A 23,869-nucleotide genomic window follows, 5' to 3' on the forward strand; every position below is an offset into this window, starting at 1 on the left:
CTGGTTAACATTCAGTCTGGTTTAACCAGGCTAGGCTTAATGCTAGGCTTACGGCTAGATTCAATCCGAAGCGCGGAAGATTAGGCAATAGCGTAATTGAAAGGCAATGTTCCTGCATTCGCGGTGACTGCATTCAAAGATGGTGGCTCAATCTTAAATTACTTTTACATTTCAATTGAGGTATAATGTGGATCTTCCACGCTTCGGATTATATCTAGAGTAGTAGTGTTACTACAAACTGTGTACAGGTCTGTTAGTGTAGTGATCGCTCTAGTAGGGTTAATGGAGTCACATACAGCACTGTAGTAGAGGTGCTTGTGAGGTTTAGGGCGCACGCACGCACACACACACACACACACACACACACACACACACACACACACACACACACACACACACACACACACACACACACACACACACACACACACACACACACACACACACACACACACACACACACACACACACACACACACACAGAGAATAGTAGGCTGACTGCAATCTACATTCAAGTTAAAACCACAACATAGACAAGGTTTTCAAGGGCAAGACTGACCAACCAAATAAGGGACAACTTGATTGACACGAGAGGTACAAACATACATGTGTTGATGGAACTATGGTGGCACAGCAGTGGTTCTCAAAAGGGTGTTCGTGTCGTGATCCATCTTAAGCATTGTCTAGACTATGTTGTCAAATAGTTTACCCATCAACTAGGTAGTAGGCTGTTCCAGCCAAGTCAAACCTCAGACTGCATTTAACATAAGCATTATCTCTTGACAAGCACTGACTGTAAACTAGGTCTGTCTACTGTAGCCATTTTATTGCTAAGTACATCCCCGGCCGTCTCTATAGCCTACCTGTGAGCCACTTTGGGTAAAAGCCTCTTCTAAACGAGAGACTAAATGAATGCTGGATTAGTAGAGCAGCAGTCTTAGTATGTTAGCTAGTAGTATATAGTAGCAGTCATAGTATGTTAGCTAGTAGTATATAGTAGCAGTCATAGTATGTTAGCTAGTAGTATATAGTAGCAGTCATAGTATGTTAGCTAGTAGTATATAGTAGCAGTCTTAGTATGGTAGCTAGTAGTAGTGTATAGTAGCAGTCTTAGTATGGTAGCTAGTAGTATTATAGAGTAGCAGTCTTAGTATGGTAGCTAGTAGTATTATAGAGTAGCAGTCTTAGTATGGTAGCTAGTAGTATTATAGAGTAGCAGTCTTAGTATGTTAGCTAGCATTATATAGTAGCAGTCTTAGTATGGTAGCTAGTAGTATTATAGAGTAGCAGTCTTAGTATGGTAGCTAGCATTATATAGTAGCAGTCTTAGTATGGTAGCTAGTATTATAGAGTAGCAGTCTTAGTGTGGTAGCTAGTAGTATTGTAGAGTAGCAGTCTTAGTATGTTAGCTAGTAGTATATAGTAGCAGTCATAGTATGTTAGCTAGTAGTATATAGTAGCAGTCATAGTATGTTAGCTAGTAGTATTATAGAGTAGCAGTCTTAGTATGTTAGCGAGTAGTATTATAGAGTAGCAGTCTTAGTATGTTAGCTAGTATTATAGAGTAGCAGTCTTAGTATGGTAGCTAGTAGCATTATATAGTAGCAGTCTTAGTATGGTAGCTAGTAGTATTATAGAGTAGCAGTCTTAGTATGGTAGCTAGCATTATATAGTAGCAGTCTTAGTATGGTAGCTAGTATTATAGAGTAGCAGTCTTAGTGTGGTAGCTAGTAGTATTGTAGAGTAGCAGTCTTAGTGTGGTAGCGAGTAGTATTATAGAGTAGCAGTCTTAGTATGGTAGCTAGTAGTATTATAGAGTAGCAGCCGTAGTATGGTAGCTAGTAGTATTATAGAGTAGCAGTCTTAGTATGTTAGCGAGTAGTATTATAGAGTAGCAGTCTTAGTATGTTAGCTAGTATTATAGAGTAGCAGTCTTAGTATGGTAGCTAGTAGTATTATAGAGTAGCAGTCTTAGTATGGTAGCTAGTAGTATTATAGAGTAGCAGTCTTAGTATGTAGCTAGTATTATAGAGTAGCAGTCTTAGTATTGTAGCTAGTAGTATTATAGAGTAGCAGTCTTAGTATGGTAGCTAGTAGTATTATAGATTAGCAGTTTTAGTATGGTAGCTAGTAGTGTTATAGAGTAGCAGTTTTAGTATGGTAGCTAGTAGTATTATAGAGTAGCAGTCTTAGTATGTTAGCAAGTAGTATATAGTTGCAGACAAAACTGTAGTAAGTAGGCATTTTTCCATTCACTTGTTAAGTGTGAAGGGTCTGATTAGAAAGCCTGTATGTTAAGGTGGTTTCTTCCTCATGTGTCCTCTGGTTTGGGCTTGAGCCGAGCCTTGGTGGCTGTGGCTTTAGGAGGACCCTTATGAGGTGTGTGTGTTCTTACGTGGCTTGGGCTTGTGTGACGGGGCCTTAGTGGCTGGGGCTTTAGGAGGAGCCTTGGTGGGGGTGATCTCCTCATCTTCTCCAAAGACGGCACACAAGGAACGTCATCACAATGGCACATGAGGAACATCACAATGGCACATGAGGAACGTCATCACAATAGCTGAGGTCAGTACAGTCAAACCAGGGTTAGATTCAATCCAGACCGCGGAATATCCGCGTTATAGTGCGATTGACATTGAAAGGCAATGTTCCCGCATTAGAAGAGACAGCGTTTGGGGGTAAACGCTGCATATGTCGGCTCAATCGGAAGTTACCTTTTAAAGGTCATGAACAGTCAAACAGTCAATGTTTTTTTATTAAATTGGATGATATTTTATTATATTGTTACGTTTCCCAGCAAGAAAACCAACTCAATATTAGCAAGGTGTTCTTAATGTTTTGTACACTCAGTGTATGTTTCCCCTTTCATCTGTGTCTGGTGTTCGCTAGTTACTGACTAGCTAGGTCTTCATCTGTGTCTGGTGTTAGCTAGTTACTGGCTAGCTAGGTCTTCATCTGTGTCTGGTGTTAGCTAGTTACTGGCTAGCTAGGTCTTCATCTGTGTCTGGTGTTAGCTAGTTACTGGCTAGCTAGGTCTTCATCTGTGTCTGGTGTTAGCTAGTTACTGGCTAGCTAGGTCTTCATCTGTGTCTGGTGTTAGCTAGTTACTGGCTAGCTAGGTCTTCATCTGTGTCTGGTGTTAGCTAGTTACTGTCTAGCTAGGTCTTCATCTGTGTCTGGTGTTAGCTAGTTACTGTCTAGCTAGGTCTTCATCTGTGTCTGGTGTTAGCTAGTTACTGTCTAGCTAGGTCTTCATCTGTGTCTGGTGTTAGCTAGTTACTGTCTAGCTAGGTCTTCATCTGTGTCTGGTGTTAGCTAGTTACTGTCTAGCTAGGTCTTCATCTGTGTCTGGTGTTAGCTAGTTACTGTCTAGCTAGGTCTTCATCTGTGTCTGGTGTTAGCTAGTTACTATCTAGCTAGGTCTTCATCTGTGTCTGGTGTTAGCTAGTTACTGTCTAGCTAGGTCTTCATCTGTGTCTGGTGTTAGCTAGTTACTGTCTAGCTAGGTCTTCATCTGTGTCTGGTGTTAGCTAGTTACTGTCTAGCTAGGTCTTCATCTGTGTCTGGTGTTAGCTAGTTACTGTCTAGCTAGGTCTTCATCTGTGTCTGGTGTTAGCTAGTTACTGTCTAGCTAGGTCTTCATCTGTGTCTGGTGTTAGCTAGTTACTGGCTAGCTAGGTCTTCATCTGTGTCTGGTGTTAGCTGGCTAGCTAGGTCTTCATCTGTGTCTGGTGTTAGCTGGCTAGCTAGGTCTTCATCTGTGTCTGGTGTTAGCTAGTTACTGACTAGCTAGGTCTTCATCTGTGTCTGGTGTTAGCTAGTTACTGACTAGCTAGGTCTTCATCTGTGTCTGGTGTTAGCTAGTTACTGACTAGTTAGGTCTTCATCTGTGTCTGGTGTTAGCTAGTTACTGTCTAGCTAGGTCTTCACCTGTGTCTGATGTTAGCTAGTTACTGGCTAGCTAGGTCTTCAGCCAGCATGGAACAACACATCAATCAGCACTGCTGTGAACAGCATCACAAGAGACATGCCAAACAGGAAATGTATAAATAAAATTGACATTGATCAAATACTATGAATTAATATAAGCTCCCCACCCACTCAGCCTGTCTTTTAAAACTTCTTGATAGTTTTCCTCAGATTTTGAGCATTTCTATCCAAAACAAATATTATGGGTGATATTATTGTGATATTATTATGGGCAATTTTACATGGAAATCAGAATGACTGTCCGAGACCTTTAAAATGTCAAGCACCCTGCCACGGTCCGGATTGAATCAAGGCCATAACATTGTATTTATTTAACCTTTATTTAACTAGGCATCCCAGTTAAGAACAAATTCTTATTTACAATGACGGCCTACTCCGGCCAAACCCGGACGACGCTGGCCCAATTGTGCGCCGCCCTATGGGACACCCAATCATGGCAGGTTGTGATACAGCCTGGAATCTAACCAGGGTCTGTAGTGATGCCTCTAGATGCACTGAGATGCAATGCCTTAGACCACTGCGCCAATGCCTAATACCTGTTTAGGAGATTAGTATGATTTACCAGCTTTGTGCTTAAGCATGTGCTAAGTAGGCCTATAGAGCATAGCTACAGTAGAGAATAAAAAGTAAGCCTATACACGGTCTCTGAATTATGCTGATTAAAAGGGGAAATCCAAGGCACCAGTGGAGGCTGCTGAGGGGAGAACGGCTCATAATAAAGTCCGGAGCAGAGCAAATGGAATGGCATCAAATACCTGAAACCCATGTGTTTGATGTATCTGATACCATTCCACCTATTCCACTCCAGTCATTACCATGAGCCCGTCCTCCCCAATTAAGGCGCTACCAACCTCCTGTGGCATGTACTAACGTTAGAACCTTAGATATAATCAATAATAGAAAATACTTTATTAGTAGTCTTTCATGGTGGTCAATACCTGATTAAATACCTGCCGGGTTAATAGATGTAAATAAATGAGGACCCTTGTGCTTACTCATGTGAGCACAGTTGCTACAGCACAGGCAGATATAATCAATAGCAGAGAAAGTCTATATTCAGACTGATCTGTGAGTCTGGGATCGTTTACCTGCTCCTACTGGTTTAGGTGTGGCTGCTGCTGAGAGAAGAGAAGCAATGAGAGAAGAAAGAACAGAACAAGATTAGAGATGAATAGAAGAGAAGAACAGAAGAGAACGTCATCATACAGAATGTAGCTACATCAATACACAGTCAAAATTATGATATTAATTCATATAAAACATGCAGTCAGACAGTGCATTGAAGCTACAATCAGCAATTGGTACCTCAATTTAGATTTATTTTTGCAAATGAACGACTTCATAGCCAGCGCATACAAACGTATTGTTAGAAAAATGTCATACAGAATATAGCTACATCAACACAGTCAGAATGTACCTAAATTAGTAGTCAGACTTCATACTCAGGGACCAGAAATACATTGTTAAATAATGGCATACAAGTGCCTTCAGAAAGTATTCCCCTTGTTGTAACACCTTATTGTAATCAGGATGCATATTTTGGAAAAAATGTATTCTGTACAGGCTTCCTTCTTTTCACTCTGTCAATTAGGTTAGTATTGTGGAGTAACTACAATGTTGTTGATCCACTCTCAGTTATCTCCTATCAGAACCATTCAACTCAAGTGTTTTAAAGTGACCATTGGCCTCACGGTGAAATCCCTGAGTGGTTTCTTTCCTCTCCAGTTAGGAAGGACACCTGTATCTTTGGCTGCGGTTTAAACTCATAAAAAAAGACACACCCTCGTCCACATAGCCTCGCATTGTGCCCTTGTGGGAATCCCTGTCGCCATCTTGGAGGGCGGTCCAAATGATTAGCCAAGCAAGGGAAGTTTGCGACGTAAGCCCCTCAGCCCTCGTTTTTAGTCGGCTTTGTGAGTGTGCAATTATGTTCACTCCGGGGCCAGAAACTCCCCATAATTCACGACGATTGTACATCCGCTAAGAAAAGTCAGCCAAAACTTAAAACCAACATCAATGGATTAGTCAACATAAAAGTTTAAGTAAAAACAAATGCAGATATGTTAGAAATTGTGCTACTAATGCACACGACGGCACAAACATGTCTTTTAAAAAGTAAATATGTTTCTTTTGGAAATTGTAGAAATAAATAAAAATTCCTTTTTCAAAAGTTCCAGCTAGGCAGGCTAACATTAGTTAGCTAATTAATTTGTTATCTATCATACAGTAGGCATATTTTAATATTTATATAGTTAATATAAGTAGACATGCACTCATAATTGACTGTAGCGCATATAAAGCACAAACAAGCTACCGGTGGCTGAAAACACAATCATCGCGGGATGAACGAATGGCGAATTTCAGGCCAACGGTGGTCCATTTAAAAATCATTCCTTCCTCCCTCGCCCTGCAAGTGTATAATCGACAGACGTCATGACACGTTAACAGAAGTGTCCACATAATTTGAGGGCTGAGGGGATAGGGTGTGTGTTTTAACGGTTTAGGCTACAACCTTTGTAGTGACTGGGTGTATTGATCCACCATCCAAAGTGGAATTAATAACGTTACCATGCTCAAAGGGATGTTCAATGTCTTCTTTTTTGTTTTTATCCATCTACCAATAGGTTTTATTTATTAGGGATCCCCATTAGCCAACGTCTTACTGAGGTCGGAAACATAATGGAAAAGACAGACAAAAAAAACTAACAATACATTTAAAAACATGAACATTTACTGTGTGTGTGTGTGTGTGTGCGCGCATCTATCAGTTACACATACGTCAGTACATACACACAATAAGTAAGTCACATGGGGGAGTTTTTTTGAAACCAGGTTTGCTGTTCTCTTGCTCTATATAAGATGGAAGGGAGTTCCATGCACTTTTTATTGGGGCATTGGAAGACCTCCTGTCACGCCCTGGTCTTAGTGGTTGAGTCTGTGCTTGAAAGTCAGTGCTTGACTGAGGGACCTTACAGATAATTGCATGTGTTGGGTACAGAGATCAGGTAGTCATTCATAAATCATGTTAAACACTATTATTGCAGACAGAGTGAGTCCATGCAACTTATGTGGCTTGACTCAAGACATTTCCGCTTTTAATTCATTCATGCAAAAAAAAACAAAAAAAAACACAATTCCACTTGGACATTACAGGGTATTGTGTGCAGTAACCAGTAACAATTTTTTTTGCAATTTAATCCATTTTAAATTCAGGCTGTAAAAATGTGGAAAAAGCCAACGGGTGTGAATACATTCTGAAGGCGCTGTACATGAATCCATCGACCATGAATTCATGGTAGTGATGTATGATTTCATAGACATAAAGCATGAATCCAGACTGTATGGTAGATACTGCAGTAGTAAATCTGAAGTCTATGAATATTGTGTATTTTACAGTCCGACCGTCTTTCTTGACTTACTTGCTATAGAGACGTCATCCAAGGCATCAGACAGGTCTAAGCCATCTGAATTCTGGGACAGAGCTGAAGAGAGGGAGGGCAAGAAGAAGACAGGGAATGAGGCAGGGGGAGGAGAGAAACAGGGAGGAGTTGAGGGTTTTTACACAATGCAGTGCAGAGAAAAGGACAGGAACTTTGCTCTAGTCAGTCCACATTTCTCTTACCTCCATCCGAGATTATGCAGCTATATCTACTTCCATACTACATTCTATCTGGAACACACACACTAATGGAGCATCCGTTTATCAAACAGCTGTGCAGTAACGTTATGCACAGCTCTTCGATTTTCAGTGCGGTCAACCAGACCTGGGTTCAAATACTATTTGAAATCATGTCAAATGCTGTAGCCGAGCCTGACACAATGGAACCATATGGCCATAGGTCTGCTGCCAATCAACCCTTCTTCATTCCTTTCCATGATCAACGTTCCAGTGTAGTGACGAATGCAGTGGTTTCTGTCATATCTCGATGGCAACAAAGACTCCTTGCATTCCTCAAACACATGGAACAGAAGAGATATTGTGTCCTTACAGCAACACGTCTCTTTTTCAAGTTTCTCCTCACAATCAGTGATAATCATGAATCTAAAGACCTATAAGGGGTATTTTTCCCTCCAATGAAATAATTCAGCCTTATCATTATGTAGATAAAACCTGCATACTCTCATTATCATTATGTAGATAACACCTGCATACTCTCATTATCATTATGTAGATAACACCTGCATACTCTCATTATCATTATGTAGATAACACCTGCATACTCTCATTATCATTATGTAGATAACACCTGCATACTCTCATTATGTAGATAACACCTGCATACTCTCATTATCATTATGTAGATAACACATGCATACTCTCATTATCATTATGTAGATAACACCTGCATACTCTCATTATGTAGATAACACCTGCATACTCTCATTATGTAGATAACACCTGCATACTCTCATTATGTAGATAACACCTGCATACTCTCATTATCATTATGTAGATAACACCTGCATACTCTCATTATCATTATGTAGATAACACCTGCATACTCTCATTATCATTATGTAGATAACACCTGCATACTCTCATTATCATTATGTAGATAACACCTGCATACTCTCATTATGTAGATAACACCTGCATACTCTCATTATCATTATGTAGATAACACCTGCATACTCTCATTATCATTATGTAGATAACACCTGCATACTCTCATTATCATTATGTAGATAACACCTGCATACTCTCATTATGTAGATAACACCTGCATACTCTCATTATCATTATGTAGATAACACCTGCATACTCTCATTATCATTATGTAGATAACACCTGCATACTCTCATTATCATTATGTAGATAACACCTGCATACTCTCATTATCATTATGTAGATAACACCTGCATACTCTCATTATCATTATGTAGATAACACCTGCATACTCTCATTATGTAGATAACACCTGCATACTCTCATTATCATTATGTAGATAACACCTGCATACTCTCATTATGTAGATAACACCTGCATACTCTCATTATCATTATGTAGATAACACCTGCATACTCTCATTATCATTATGTAGATAACACCTGCATACTCTCATTATCATTATGTAGATAACACATGCATACTCTCATTATGTAGATAACACCTGCATACTCTCATTATCATTATGTAGATAACACCTGCATACTCTCATTATCATTATCAAATCAAAATCAAATCAAATTTTATTTGTCACATAAACATGGTTAGCAGATGTTAATGCGAGTGTAGCTAAATGCTTGTGCTTCTAGTTCCGACAATGCAGTAATAACAAGTAATCTAACTAACAATTCCAAAACTACTGTCTTGTACACAGTGTAAGGGGATAAAGAATATGTACATAAGGATATATGAATGAGTGATGGTACAGAGCAGCATAGGCAAGATACAGTAGATCACATATGTCAGAGTCAAGGCCCGCGGGCCACATCCGGCCCGCAAGAAGGTTTTTTACGGCCCCTGGGATGATCTTGATTTATTATTAGAACCGGCCCGCAGCAAGCCGGCAGCCCGCAGATCTTTTACACGCACCAATACTACATTTCCCACAATGCAAAGGTGACGCACCGAGCAGTAGGCTGCTTCATTTCAATATTTATTGGCACAGCAGTCGTCAGCATCACAGTAAAATTAACTTTCAGATACCCATCAAAAATGGCAAAACGGAAGGTGGATACTGAGAACCGGGGGTTTCAAACAAGGTGGGAGTCGGAGTATATGTTCACGAAGGTAGCTGGAAAACCTGTGTGTCTTCTGTGTGGAGAAAGTGTGGCGGTACTGAAAGAGTATAATCTGAGACGACATTATGAAACGAAACACGCGGACAAAAACAAGAATATGGACATGGAACAAAGGCTACAAAAGGCAGAGGAATTAAAACGAGGCCTCAAATCTCGACAGGCTCTGTTCAAAAAAGCCAAATCACAAGGCCAGGCTGCTGTCAAGGCCAGTTTTATTTTGGCAGAAGAGATCGCTAAATCAGCCCGGCCATTTACGGAGGGGGATTTCATCAAAAACTGCATGATTAAAGTTTGTGACGAAGTTTGCCCAGAAAAAAGGCAACTCTTTTTAAATGTGAGTCTGAGCAGAAACACCATTGCCGAGAGAGTAGACCAGTTGTCCATCAATCTAAAAGAGCAGCTTGTGAAAAAGGGAAAAGATTTTATTGCATATTCCTTGGCTGTGGATGAGAGCACCGACATTTCTGACATTGCCCAGTTGTCAATTTTCATCCGCGGAGTGGACTCCAACCTAAGCGTGACAGAGGAGTTTTTGGCTTTACGTCCTATGCATGGCACAACTACGGGGCATGATTTGTATGAAGAGGTGTCAAGATGTGTAAATGAGATGGAGCTGCCTTGGGAAAAACTCGTGGGTTTGACAACCGACGGAGCACCTGCGATGTGTGGACACAGGAGCGGACTGGTGGCGAAGATACGGGAAAAGATGCAAGAGGAAAACGCGACAGGTGAGCTGACAGCTTATCATTGTATCATACACCAGGAAGCGTTGTGCGGTAAAGCCTTGAAAATGGAGCATGTAATGAGCATCATCACGCGCACAGTTAACTTTATCAGAGCCAAAGGTTTGAATCACCGCCAGTTCAAGGCATTTCTGACGGAGTTAGAAACGGAGCATGGTGATTTGCCTTATCACACAGAGGTGCGATGGCTAAGCCAGGGAAAGGTGCTTCAAAGATGTTTCGAGCTTCGTGAGGAGATTTGTCTGTTCTTGGACAGCAAAGGGAAAGACACAACACAACTCCGAGACGAAATGTTTCTGTGTGAAATGGCTTTTCTGTGTGACATTACGAGTCATCTGAATGCAATAAACTTGCAGCTGCAGGGTCGGGATCGTGTCATCTCTGATATGTACAGTACAGTGAAGGCATTTAAAACCAAACTGACTCTGTGGGAGACGCAGATGCGGAAAGAAAATTTGAGCCACTTTCCCAGCTGCCAGACCATGAAAGAGAAGCTCTCTACCAGTGCGTTCCCGAGCACACAGTTGGCTGATAAAATAGGTATGCTTGCCGCTGACTTTCGACGCCGATTTGCTGACTTTGAAGCACAAAAAAGCAGGTTGGAACTGCTCGGTAACCCATTTGCTGTTGACGTGGAAAGCTCACCACCAAACCTCCAAATGGAGTTGATTGACCTCCAATGCAATGATGCACTGAGGGCAAAATATGCGGCAGTGGGTGCTGCGGAGTTCGCCCGTTTCCTCCCCGGCACAATGCCCCAGCTGCGCATCCAGGCTGCTCAAACGTTGTCTATGTTTGGCAGCACATACCTGTGTGAACAACTGTTTTCTTTGATGAACCTGAACAAAACATCACACAGAAGTCGACTTACTGCTGAACACCTCCACTCAATTCTGAGGATTTCTTCAGCTCAGAGCCTTACCCCGAACATTGATGAACTTGTGGAAAAGATGGGACACCACCAAGTATCACCCTCAACCTCAAACAAGTGAACATTACTGTGCAATCACATATTTAGAGTTTTTACTCAGTTCAAGTTTAAAAGTTAAAATTTAATATTTGTTTTCACTGCATGTTACTTCTCCTTAAACAAAGTGTTGTTTTTGATTAATAGATTTTTGCACTTTATTTTTTTGTATTTCAATCCAATTATATTTTAAAAATATTTCAGTTGAGTGGATGATAGAAAATTGCTATTATTGTTTTTTCTTTGAAGTAAATTTAGCCCACTTTTGCTAAAATAGAAAATATAGTCTACTGATGGTGCCTTGAATACCGGTTTCTTTCATTTAATGTTCATGTTATGGGGATATTTATATAAAGGAAATTTGTCTTTTGTGTCTGTTGAAAATTAAAGATTACTGACAGAGCCATAAGAAAATATTGCTTTATTTATCTGATCATATTGTAATATATTTGTTAGGTTTTCAGTAGGTTCAATTAGGTTCACTAGACTATATGCGTCATTTAAAAAATTTTCAATGAACATTCGAACAGTCCGGCCCTCGTCTTGTAGCTGATTTTTTTATTTGGCCCTCCGTCCATTTGACTTTGACACCCCTGCAGTAGATGGTATCGAGTCCAGTATATACATATGAGATGAGTATGTAAACAAAGTGGCATAGTTAAAGTGGCTAGTGATACATGTATTACATAAGAATACAGTCAATGATATAGAGTACAGTATATACGTACGCATATGAGATGAATAATGTAGGGTAAGTAACATTATATAAGGTAGCATTGTTTAAAGTGGCTAGTGATATATTTACATCATTTCCCATCAATTCCCATTATTAAAGTGGCTGGAGTTGAGTCAGTGTCAGTGTGTTGGCAGCAGCCACTCAATGTTAGTGGTGGCTGTTTAACAGTCTGATGGCCTTGAGATAGAAGCTGTTTTTCAGTCTCTCGGTCCCAGCTTTGATGCACCTGTACTGACCTCGCCTTCTGGATGATAGCGGGGTGAACAGGCAGTGGCTCGGGTGGTTGATGTCCTTGATGATCTTTATGGCCTTCCTGTGACATCGGGTGGTGTAGGTGTCCTGGAGGGCAGGTAGTTTGCCCCCGGTGATGCGTTGTGCAGACCTCACTACCCTCTGGAGAGCCTTACGGTTGAGGGCGGAGCAGTTGCCGTACCAGGCGGTGATACAGCCCGACAGGATGCTCTCGATTGTGCATCTGTAGAAGTTTGTGCTTTTGGGACAAGCCAAATTTCTTCAGCCTCCTGAGGTTGAAGAGGCGCTGCTGCGCCTTCTTCACAATGCTGTCTGTGTGAGTGGACCAATTCAGTTTGTCTGTGATGTGTATGCCGAGGAACTTAAAACTTGCTACCCTCTCCACTACTGTTCCATCGATGTGGATAGGGGGGTGTTCCCTCTGCTGTTTCCTGAAGTCCACAATCATCTCCTTAGTTTTGTTGACGTTGAGTGTGAGGTTATTTTCCTGACACCACACTCCGAGGGCCCTCACCTCCTCCCTGTAGGCCGTCTCGTCGTTGTTGGTAATCAAGCCTACCACTGTTGTGTCGTCCGCAAACTTGATGATTGAGTTGGAGGCGTGCGTGGCCACGCAGTCGTGGGTGAACAGGGAGTACAGGAGAGGGCTCAGAACGCACCCTTGTGGGGACCCAGTGTTGAGGATCAGCGGGGGGGAGATGTTGTTGCCTACCCTCACCACCTGGGGGCGGCCCGTCAGGAAGTCCAGTACCCAGTTGCACAGGGCGGGGTCGAGACCCAGGGTCTCGAGCTTGATGACGAGCTTGGAGGGTACTATGGGGTTGAATGCCGAGCTGTAGTCGATGAACAGCATTCTCACATAGGTATTCCTCTTGTCCAGATGGGTTAGGGCAGTGTGCAGTGTGGTTGAGATAGCATCGTCTGTGGACCTATTTGGGCGGTAAGCAAATTGGAGTGGGTCTAGGGTGTCAGGTAGGGTGGAGGTGATATGGTCCTTGACTAGTCTCTCAAAGCACTTCATGATGACGGAAGTGAGTGCTACGGGGCGGTAGTCGTTTAGCTCAGTTACCTTAGCTTTCTTGGGAACAGGAACAATGGTGGCCCTCTTGAAGCATGTGGGAACAACAGACTGGGATAGGGATTGATTGAATATGTCCGTAAACACACCAGCCAGCTGGTCTGCGCATGCTCTGAGGACGCGGCTGGGGATGCCGTCTGGGCCTGCAGCCTTGCGAGGGTTGACACATTAAAATGTTTTCCTCACGTCGGCTGCAGTGAAGGAGAGTCCGCATGTTTTAGTTGCGGGCTGTGTCAGTGGCACAGTATTGTCCTCAAAGCGGGCAAAAAAGTTATTTAGTCTGCCTGGGAGCAAGACATCCTGGTCCGTGACGGTGCTGGTTCTCTTTTTGTAATCCGTGATTGACTGTAGACCCTGCCACATACCTCTTGTGTCTGAGCCGTTGAATTGAGATTCTACTTTGTCTCTATACTGACGCTTAGCTTGTTTGATTGCCTTGCGGAGGGAATAGTTACACTGTTTGTATTCGGTCATGTTTCCAGTCACCTTGCCCTGATTAAAAGCAGTGGTTCGCGCTTTCAGTTTCATGCGAATGCTGCCATCAATCCACGGTTTCTGGTTTGGGAATGTTTTAATCGTTGCTATGGGAACGACATCTTCAACGCACGTTCTAATGAACTCGCACACCGAATCAGCGTATTCGTCAATATTGTTATCTGACGAAATACGAAACATGTCCCAGTCCACGTGATGGACTGGGATACTAGTGAAAATTGCACAAATGTGACTGATTTTTTTTTATCAGAGGGTAGCAACAAGAAACAAAAAACACATAGGCATGCTGTTGTATTTATCAGCAGGATGCAATGTCTGTAGATACATCCAACCAATGTCCAATCTATTAGCTATATAAATTATAAATTCTGTCTGTAGGCAGGGATCAACAAAATGGAGTCGTGGTCAGCTTTTCCGAAAGGAGGGCGGGGCAGGGCCTTATATGCGTTGCGGAAGTTGGAAGCAATGATCCAAGGTTTTTCCCGCCCTGGTTGCGCAATCGATATGCTGATAAAATTTAGGGAGTCTTGTTTTCAGATTAGCCTTGTTAAAATCCCCAGCTACAATGAATGCAGCTTCCGGATATATGGATTCCAGTTTGCAAAGAGTCAAATAAAGTTCGTTCAGAGCCATCGATGTGTCTGCTTGGGGGGGGAATATACACGGCTGTGATTATAATCGAAGAGAATTCCCTTGGTAGATAATGCGGTCTACATTTGATTGTGAGGAATTCTAAATCAGGTGAACAGAAGGACTTGAGTTCCTGTATGTTGTTTTGGCCACACCACGTCACGTTAACCATAAAGCATACGCCCCCGCCCCTCTTCTTACCAGAAGATGTTTGTTTCTGTCGGCGCGATGCGTGGAGAAACCCGCTGGCTGCACCGCCTCCGATAGCGTCTCTCCAGTGAGCCATGTTTCCGTGAAGCAAAGAACGTTACAGTCTCTGATGTCCCTCTGGAATGCTACCCTTGCTCGGATTTCATCAACCTTGTTGTCAAGAGACTGGACATTGGCGAGGAGAATGCAAGGGAGTGGTGCACGATGTGCCCGTCTCCGGAGTCTGACCAGAAGACCGCTTCGTTTTCCCCTTTTTCTAAGTCGTTTTTTGGGGTCGCTGGCTGGGATCCATTCCGTTGTCCTGGGTGAAAGGCAGAACACAGGATCCGCTGCGCGAAAGTCATATTCTTGATTGTACTGATGGTGAGTTGACGCTGCTCTTATATTCAGTAGTTCTTCTTGACTGTATGTAATGAAACCTAAGATGACCTGGGGTACCAATGTAAGAAATAACACGTAAAAAAAACAAAAAACTGCATAGTTTCCTAGGGACGCGAAGCGTGGCGGCCATCTCTGTCGGCGCCGGAAGTAAAAACATGGATTTATTGGGATGGTGTAGGCTATATGACATGGATTTATTGGGAAGGTGTAGGCTATATGACATGGATTTATTGGGAAGGTGTAGGCTATATGACATGGATTTATTGGGATGGTGTAGGCTATATGACATGGATTTATTGGGATGGTGTAGGCTATATGACATGGATTTATTGGGATGGTGTAGGCTATATGACATGGATTTATTGGGATGGTGTAGGCTATATGACATGGATTTATTGGGATGGTGTAGGCTATATTACATGGATTTATTGGGAAGGTGTAGGCTATATGACATGGATTTATTGGGATGGTGTAGGCTATATTACATGGATTTATTGGGATGGTGTAGGCTATATGACATGGATTTATTGGGATGGTGTAGGCTATATGACATGGATTTATTGGGATGGTGTAGGCTATATTACATGGATTTATTGGGAAGGTGTAGGCTATATTACATGGATTTATTGGGATGGTGTAGGCTATATTACATGGATTTATTGGGATGGTGTAGGCTATATGACATGGATTTATTGGGAAGGTGTAGGCTATATGACATGGATTTATTGGGAAGGTGTAGGCTATATGACATGGATTTATTGGGATGGTGTAGGCTATATTACATGGATTTATTGGGATGGTGTAGGCTATATGACATGGATTTATTGTGATGGTGTAGGGTATATTACATGGATTTATTGGGATGGTGTAGGCTATATGACATGGATTTATTGTGATGGTGTAGGGTATATTACATGGATTTATTGGGATGGTGTAGGCTATATTACATGGATTTATTGGGATGGTGTAGGCTATATTACATGGATTTATTGGGAAGGTGTAGGCTATATTACATGGATTTATTGGGATGGTGTAGGCTATATTACATGGATTTATTGGGATGGTGTAGGCTATATTACATGGATTTATTGGGAAGGTGTAGGCTATATTACATGGATTTATTGGGAAGGTGTAGGCTATATTACATGGATTTATTGGGAAGGTGTAGGCTATATGACATGGATTTATTGGGAAGGTGTAGGCTATATGACATGGATTTATTGGGATGGTGTAGGCTATATGACATGGATTTATTGGGATGGTGTAGGCTATATTACATGTATTTATTGGGAAGGTGTAGGCTATATTACATGGATTTAGATCTGCATCAGTGGCTGTGTGGAAGCCAGGAAATGGTAAATGCCTTTATGTTAATTAATGGTTAATTACCGACCGACAGTTATCTGCTTGACAATCACCAGCTGATGAAATGTCATGACAGCCACGGCCCCTAGTCACAGCTCCTTCTAACACACACACACACACACACACACACACACAGGCGCATAGAAGCTAGATCATGTACACACACACACACACTCACAGGCGCATACAAGTTAGATCATGTACACACACACACACACACAGATACACACTCCTGTCCCGTCCAAACCCCCTGTGAGACATGGCTGTGTTGTGAAGGTGTTGCAGGCCACCACCACCACACCCTGGTCAATGAAGCTTCACTATAATGTTATTATTATTGATATTCTGCTATCATTATTGATATTACGATTGCTTTATTTCGCCTGGTATAACAATTGCTATGCAGCCTGTCCCCATGCACCCAGCCCACCCCCATGCACCCAGCCCGCCCCCATGCACCCAGCCCGGCACCATGCACCCAGCCCGGCCCCATGCACCCAGCCCGGCCCCATGCACCCAGCCCGGCCCCATGCACCCAGCCCGGCCCCATGCACCCAGCCCGCCCCCATGCACCCAGCCCGGCACCATGCACCCAGCCCACCCCCATGCACCCAGCCCGGCACCATGCACCCAGCCCGGCACCATGCACCCAGCCCGGCCCCATGCACCGAGCCCGGCCCCATGCACCCAGCCCGGCCCCATGCACCGAGCCCGGCCCCATGCACCCAGCCCGGCCCCATGCACCCAGCCCGCCCCCATGCACCCAGCCCGCCCCCATGCACCCAGCCTGCCCCCATGTATCTTCGCTCCTTCCCTCCCCTACAGAATATAGGGGAAACAGCCCTTTGTCTCTCTGTCACATGATGGCCCCAGAACCAACCATGTGACTTCTGATCACCAGTGAGTGATGTTTCCCTTTTCCACATGTACAGATCTTACTTTTAACTCATGAATTTCTACACCAAAGGAGTAAATTAGCTAGATACAACTCATCATGTCAATATTGAATTCCCAATATGAACAGTCATCTCTATAGAGACTGTATAGAGGGCTCCTGCATGGATCCTCAGCTGCTGTGTATCAAAGAGAATGAATAATCACATTCCTCTGTTCAATGACTGGGGACTGATCTCATTACACTTCATTAAGGGTGTGGCAGGGTGTAATATAACCCAAAAGCTTGCATGCTGCACACACACACACCCCTCATCCCCTTTCCCAAAGAAAAGACTGCAGCTGATGCTTCACCCCTCTTCTTCCCTCCCTCGCCCCCCTTCCTTTACCATCCCTCGCTCCCCTCCTCCCCCCTTCTTTTCTGCCCTCTTTCCCCCTCCTTTTCATCCCTCTCTCCCCCTCCTTTTCATCCCTCTCTCTCCCCCTCCTTTTCATCCCTCTCTCTCCCCCTCCTTTCCCTCCCCCTCTCTCCCCTCCCTTTTCTCCTCCCCCTCCTTCATCCCGCTCTCCCCCTCCTTTTCCATCCCTATCTTCCCCTCCCTCTCCCCCTCCTTTTCCATCCCTATCTTCCCCTCTTTTCTTCCCTCTCCCCCCACCTTTCCTCCCCCTCCTTTCATCTCTCTCCCTCTCCTTTGCCTCTCTCCCCTTACTTTTCCTCCCCCCTTCCTTTTTCCTCCTTTCCTCCCTCCCTTTCCTCTCCTCCCTCCTTCATCCCCCTCCTTTTCCATCCCTATCTTCCCCTCCTTTCCCCCCCTTTCCTCACCCTCCTTTTCCATCCATATCTTCCCCTCCCTCTCCCTCCCTTGGATCCTCCCTCCTTTCCCCCCTCCGTTTATCAACCTCTCCCCCTTCTTTTCATCCCCCTCCCTCCCTTTCTCTACAAATGTTTCCTCCCTGCCCCCCCCCCCTCTATTCATCCCTCTCTCTCCTCCCTCTCTCCCCCTCCTTTCCCTCCCTCCCCCCCCTCCTTCATCCCGCTCTCCCCCTCCTTTTCCATCCCTATCTTCCCCTCCCTCTCCTTTTCCATCCCTATCTTCCCCTCCTTTTCCATCCCTATCTTCCCCTCTTTTCCTCCCTCTCCCCCCACCTTTCCTCCCAGTCCTTTTCCTCCCCTCCTTTCATCTCTCTCCCTCTCCTTTGCCTCTCTCCCCTTACTTTTCCTCCCCCCTTCCTTTTTCCTCCTTTCCCTCTTCCCCCTCCTTTTCCATCCCTATCTTCCCCTCCTTTCCCCCCTCCCCCCTTTCCAATCCCTATCTTCCCCTCCTTTCCCCCCTCCCCCTTTCCATCCCTATCTTCCCCTCCTTTCCCCCCTCCCCCCTTTCCATCCCTATCTTCCCCTCCTTTCCCCCCTCCCCCCTTTCCTCACCCTCCTTTTCCATCCATATCTTCCCCTCCTTTCATCCCTCTCTCCCCTCCTTTTCATCCTCCCTCTCTCCCTCTTTTCCTCCCCCTCCCTCTCTCCTCCATTCCCTCCCTCTCTCCTCCATTCCCTCATTTCAAAATCCAAACCCCTCCAGCTAAAATTTGGCAAGTATGCACTAATCTATGGGGGGTGTCAGGGCCGACAGACTGAACTTTAAACATGCTTTCACGTCATTGAAGGAGTAATAATGTGAACAAAACAGAATAACAGAATAGGGACTCAACATGTCCTCATTGTCTTACAATGACACGCTCGGTGTGTGTGTGTGTGAAGGGAGGAAACGGGCACCCTGGAGGTTTGAACCTGCGCTTGCCATGATAGAGAGAACGAAAGAGTGATCCTTTGAAGAGAAAGAAAGAAAGACTCTCGACTCACTGAACCAAACCTCAATCTCACCATTCAGTCAATCACAACCATACTCTCTTATGCGTATAGTCTAAGTGAGCCACAACAAATTAAAACCATAGGCTGTAAATTATTTAGAGACAATTATCATCAGTAGTCTAGCTTATTTGCATATCTCTTTAATTCATGCTGATCATTTGTGATAAACAAAGATTACTTTACCCGTTTAAATACATGTATATAATCCTAAAATAACACCAATCCTTTATCAAATCATAATTATAATATCTGTCTCTGCTATAGGATGAATCTCTGCTACCATGATGTCCTAATAGTCTGGTCCTGTGTGGCTCAGTTGGTAGCTCACTTGCGACGCCAGGGTTGTGGGTTCGATTCCCATGGGGGACTACTATGAACGAAAGTATGAAAATGGATGCAGTCACTACTGTAAAATCGCTCGTCTGCTGAAATGTACAAATAATCTACCTGCACTGATATGTGACTAGACTGCATAGACATTAGCCTCTCGGACAACGTTTTTTTTGTCCCACACTTCTATATATAAAGTTTCGTCTGGTATCATTAGAATTCACATCAGTAGGCTAAATGTGTGATAGAAAGATATCCATTTAAATTGTGGAATCGAACATGTGGTAGATCAGTTCGCAACCAGACTGGCTGGTCAATATGACTAGGTTCAAACGTGACACATGTGGGCTACTTATTGGTATGACTGGGTTCGGTAGTTAAGTTAAAACATATGTATTACCGCGACGTGTTGTTATGTAGACGTAATAGGTATCCATTTTAATCGATGCAGCGGCTTGCTTGCCGCAAGTGTACCGTTATTCGGTGTAGAATAAAGGAATACCGCTAAAACACACACAATAGACCGAGGAAACAAAAAACTGATGAACTCGGCAATGGCGTGAACAGCAACAAAGAAGAAAGAGAAAGAGAGGCCTTTGAATTGAATTGAGAGAGGGGTTGGGCAAAACGCTTACCTTTCACAGTTAGCAGCGAAACCACGAGAAAGAGCGACCACGCCGAACATTTCTTCATGTTTGAGATTTGTCGTTCCGGCGTTGTATCGAGACTGGTTCTGAAGCGAGAGATAAAATAACGTTACACTGTATCGATAAATTGATGTATCTTCTTATCTCGCTGCCTGCTTGCTACAATGTAGCGAATTGTTGGGCGTTGAGCCGCTTGAAAGCCTATTTTGATCCTAAAAAATATTTGTTTGGCGGCGCCTGTGCGACAGTGGCGAACAGTTGGCTGCAACTGAACGGAAAGTCTGCAGTGAGAATGAGAGTGGTGCCGCTGTGCGCATGTGGAGAAACGAGTGAGCGGTCGGTAGGCGCAGCAGGTACAGCGAGAATCACTTTACAGTGGCGGTGTAGGGCGGTTCCTCTCCGTTTTTACAGAGGCAGACAACAGACAGACAGACAGACAGACAGTGGTGATTTAGTGAGGGTGTGAAGGCTAATAGACAATGCATGATGTTGAACTTTCATTAGCCTACAGCTATTACACAGACAGGCAGGCAGACAGAATGGTGATGATTTTAATAGTTATATCCCATTCCATAATCTCTATGATGAATAATACGGTTTTACCATATTGGCCTCTAGGCTTTAAAGGGTGTAATACAATGCATGATGTACAAGTTCAATATACATTTTAGTCATTTAGCTGACACTGGTATCAAGAGCAATTAGGGCCAAGTGCCTTGCTCATGGGCACATAGACAGATTTTTTCACCTAGATGGCTCGTGGATTCAAACCAGCAACCTTTCAGTTATTGTCCCAATGCTCTTAATCGCTAGGCTACCTGCCACGCCATTACACTTACCCTACAGCTACAGACTACAGCTGCTTAGCCAGAGGCGTCGGGTGATGGGGAGGGGATAACCTCAGAGGACTGTTGTTCATATGAGGTCGTAATGCATAATGACATAATGACCTTCAGACCTATTGTAGCTTATTCAGTCAAGAGGTAGCCATATTAGACCAACCTTGAAATCAGAATGAAATACAGCTGAAGTAGGAAGTTTACACCTTAGCCAAATACATTTAAACTCAGTTTTTCACAATTCCTGACATTTAATAGCAGTAAAAATTCCCAGTTTTAGGTCAGTTAGGATCACCAATTTATTTAAAGAATGTGAAATGTCAGAATAATAGTAGAGACAATTATTCATTTCAGCTTTTATTTCTTTCATCACATTCCCAGTGGGTCAGAAGTTTACATACACTCAATTAATATTTGGTAGCATTGCCTTTAAATTGTTTAACTTGGGTCAAACGTTTCAGGTAGCCTTCCACAAGCTTTCCACAATAAGTTGAGGGAATTCTGGCCCATTCCTCGTGACAGAGCTGGTGTAATTGAGTCAGGTTTGTAAGCCTCCTCGCTCGCACACGCTTTTTCAGTTGTGCCCACACATTTTATATGGGATTGAGGTCAGGGCTTTGTGATGGCCACTCCAATACCTTGACTTTGTTGTCCTTAAGCCATTTTGCCACAACTTTGGAAGTATGCTTGGGGTTATTGTCCATTTGGAAGACCCATTTGCAACCAAGATTTATCTTCCTGACTGATGTCTTGAGATATTGCTTCAATATATCCACATCATTTTGCTACCTCACAATGCCATCTATTGTGTGAAATGCACCAGTCCCTCCTGCAGAAAAACATCCCCACTACATGATGCTGCCACCCCCGTGCTTCACGGTTGGGATGGTGTTCTTCGGCTTGCAAGCATCTCCTCTTTTCCTCCAAACACAACGATGGTCATTATGGCCAAACAGTTCTATTTTTGTTTAATCAGACCAGAGGACATTTCTCCAGAAAGTATGATCTTTGTCCCCATGTGCAGTTGAGTTGCAAACCATAGTCTGTCTTTTTAATGGCGGTTTTGGAGCAGTGGCTTCTTTCTTGAGGAGCGGCCTTTCAGGTTATGTCGATATAGGACTTGTTTTACTATGGATATAGATACTTTTGTACCCGTTTCCTCCAGCATCTTCACAAGGTCCTTTGCTGTTGTTTTGGGATTGATTTGCACTTTTGCACCAAAGTACGTTCATCTCTAGGAGACAGAACACATCTCCTTCCTGAGCGGTATGACAGCTGCGTGGTCCCATGGTGTTTATACTTGCGTACTATTGTTTGTACAGATGAACGTGATACCTTCAGGCGCTTGGAAATTGCTCCCAAGGATGAACCAGACTTGTGGTGGTCTACAATTTTTTTTCTGAGGTCTTGGTTGATTTCTTTTGATTTTCCCATGATGTCAAGCAAAGTGGCACTGAGTTTGAAGGTAGGCCTTGAAATACCTCCAATTGACTCAAATTAAGTCAATTAGCCTATCAGAAGCTTCTAAAGCCATGACATAATTTTCTGGAATTTTCCAAGCTGTTTGAAGGCACAGTCAACCTATTGTATGTAAACTTCTGACCCACTGGAATTGTGATACAGTGAATTATAAGTGAAATAATCTGTCTGTAAACAATTGTTGGAAAAATTACTTGTGTCATGCACAAAGTAGATGTCCTAACCGACTTGCCAAAACTATAGTTTGTTAACAAGAAATTTGTGGAGTGGTTGAAAAACTAGTTTTAATGACTCCAACCTAAGTGTGTGCAAACTTCCGACTTCAACTGTAGATGTGCTAGAAGAGAATAGAATACAATACCATACAATATAATGGGTTAAAATGAACTGTTGAAAGAAAGAGAGAGTAAGAAGGGAGGCTTCTGACTCACTGTCTGGTTGCATTTTCTCCTTTTCCGGAATGGTCTATTGATAGATCAGTCCTGACACATATCTATCTATCCCTGTCTCACAGCTTGATCATATGCCTTAGTCTCCTGTAGAATGGAATAAATATAGGCTACTTTATACATTTCCCAGGGGGAATTAGTTTGATTTACGCTAGTATTTGTCGCCTATAAAATCACATAATTAAATCATAACGTTGTTACCTCAAAATATAATTAAATCATAACATTGTTACCTCAAAACATAATTAAATCCCCAGACTAAAATCACAAAAAGTCTCTGATGATTCTGCTTGATCATTGATTTGACTAATTGATTAAATTCATTGATTGATAAATTCAATTGTTTGATCACTTCCTTCTATCATTTAATCATTCATTACTATCTCTTCTAACATAAAGGTTTCAAACTCACTTCATCAGACATGTGACCATAATTATTTCTCCTGATACAGTATACAGTACCAGTCAAAAGTTTAGACACATCTACTCATTCAAAGGTTTTTCTTTATTTTTACTATTTTCTACATTGTACAATAATAGTGAAGACATTAACATGATGAAATAACACATATGGAATCATGTAGTAACCAAAACAGTGTTTAAAAAAATCAAAATATATTTTAGATTTTAGATTCTTCCAAGTAGCCTCCCTTTGCCTTGATGACAGGTTTGCACACTCTTGGCATTCTCTCAACCAGCTTCACCTGGAATGCTTTTCCAATAGTCTTGAAGGATTTCACACATATGCTGAGCAAGTGTTAGCTGCTTTTCCTTG

At 42.9% G+C, this 23,869-nt stretch overlaps 1 protein-coding gene across 17 annotated transcripts in view; it reads right to left on the minus strand.

The window, feature by feature from the left end:
- LOC110531444 (CD99 antigen-like protein 2) overlaps positions 1 to 20,734 on the minus strand; it is a 40,493-nt gene extending 19,759 nt beyond the window's left edge. For 8 of the 17 annotated variants that reach the window (XM_090183522.1, XM_090183520.1, XM_090183518.1 and 5 more), the window contains exons 1-4: positions 20,316 to 20,707; positions 7,407 to 7,469; positions 5,076 to 5,102; positions 2,396 to 2,470 (exon numbers count right to left, since the gene is read on the minus strand). In XM_090183522.1, the coding sequence (XP_090039648.1) occupies positions 2,396 to 2,470; positions 5,076 to 5,102; positions 7,407 to 7,469; positions 20,316 to 20,373 (223 nt within the window). In that variant the 5' untranslated portion in view covers positions 20,374 to 20,707. Of the gene's footprint in view, positions 1 to 2,395; positions 2,471 to 5,075; positions 5,106 to 7,406; positions 7,470 to 20,315 lie in introns of all 17 variants that reach the window. The other 9 variants (XM_090183521.1, XM_090183519.1, XM_090183514.1 and 6 more) reach the window with 3 other exon arrangements.
- Positions 20,735 to 23,869: the final 3,135 nt, after the last annotated feature.

The sequence above is a fragment of the Oncorhynchus mykiss genome, chromosome 9 (assembly GCF_057628025.1).
Source record: "Oncorhynchus mykiss isolate SJ-2025 chromosome 9, ASM5762802v1, whole genome shotgun sequence".
In the NCBI taxonomy this organism is placed as follows: domain Eukaryota; kingdom Metazoa; phylum Chordata; class Actinopteri; order Salmoniformes; family Salmonidae; genus Oncorhynchus; species Oncorhynchus mykiss.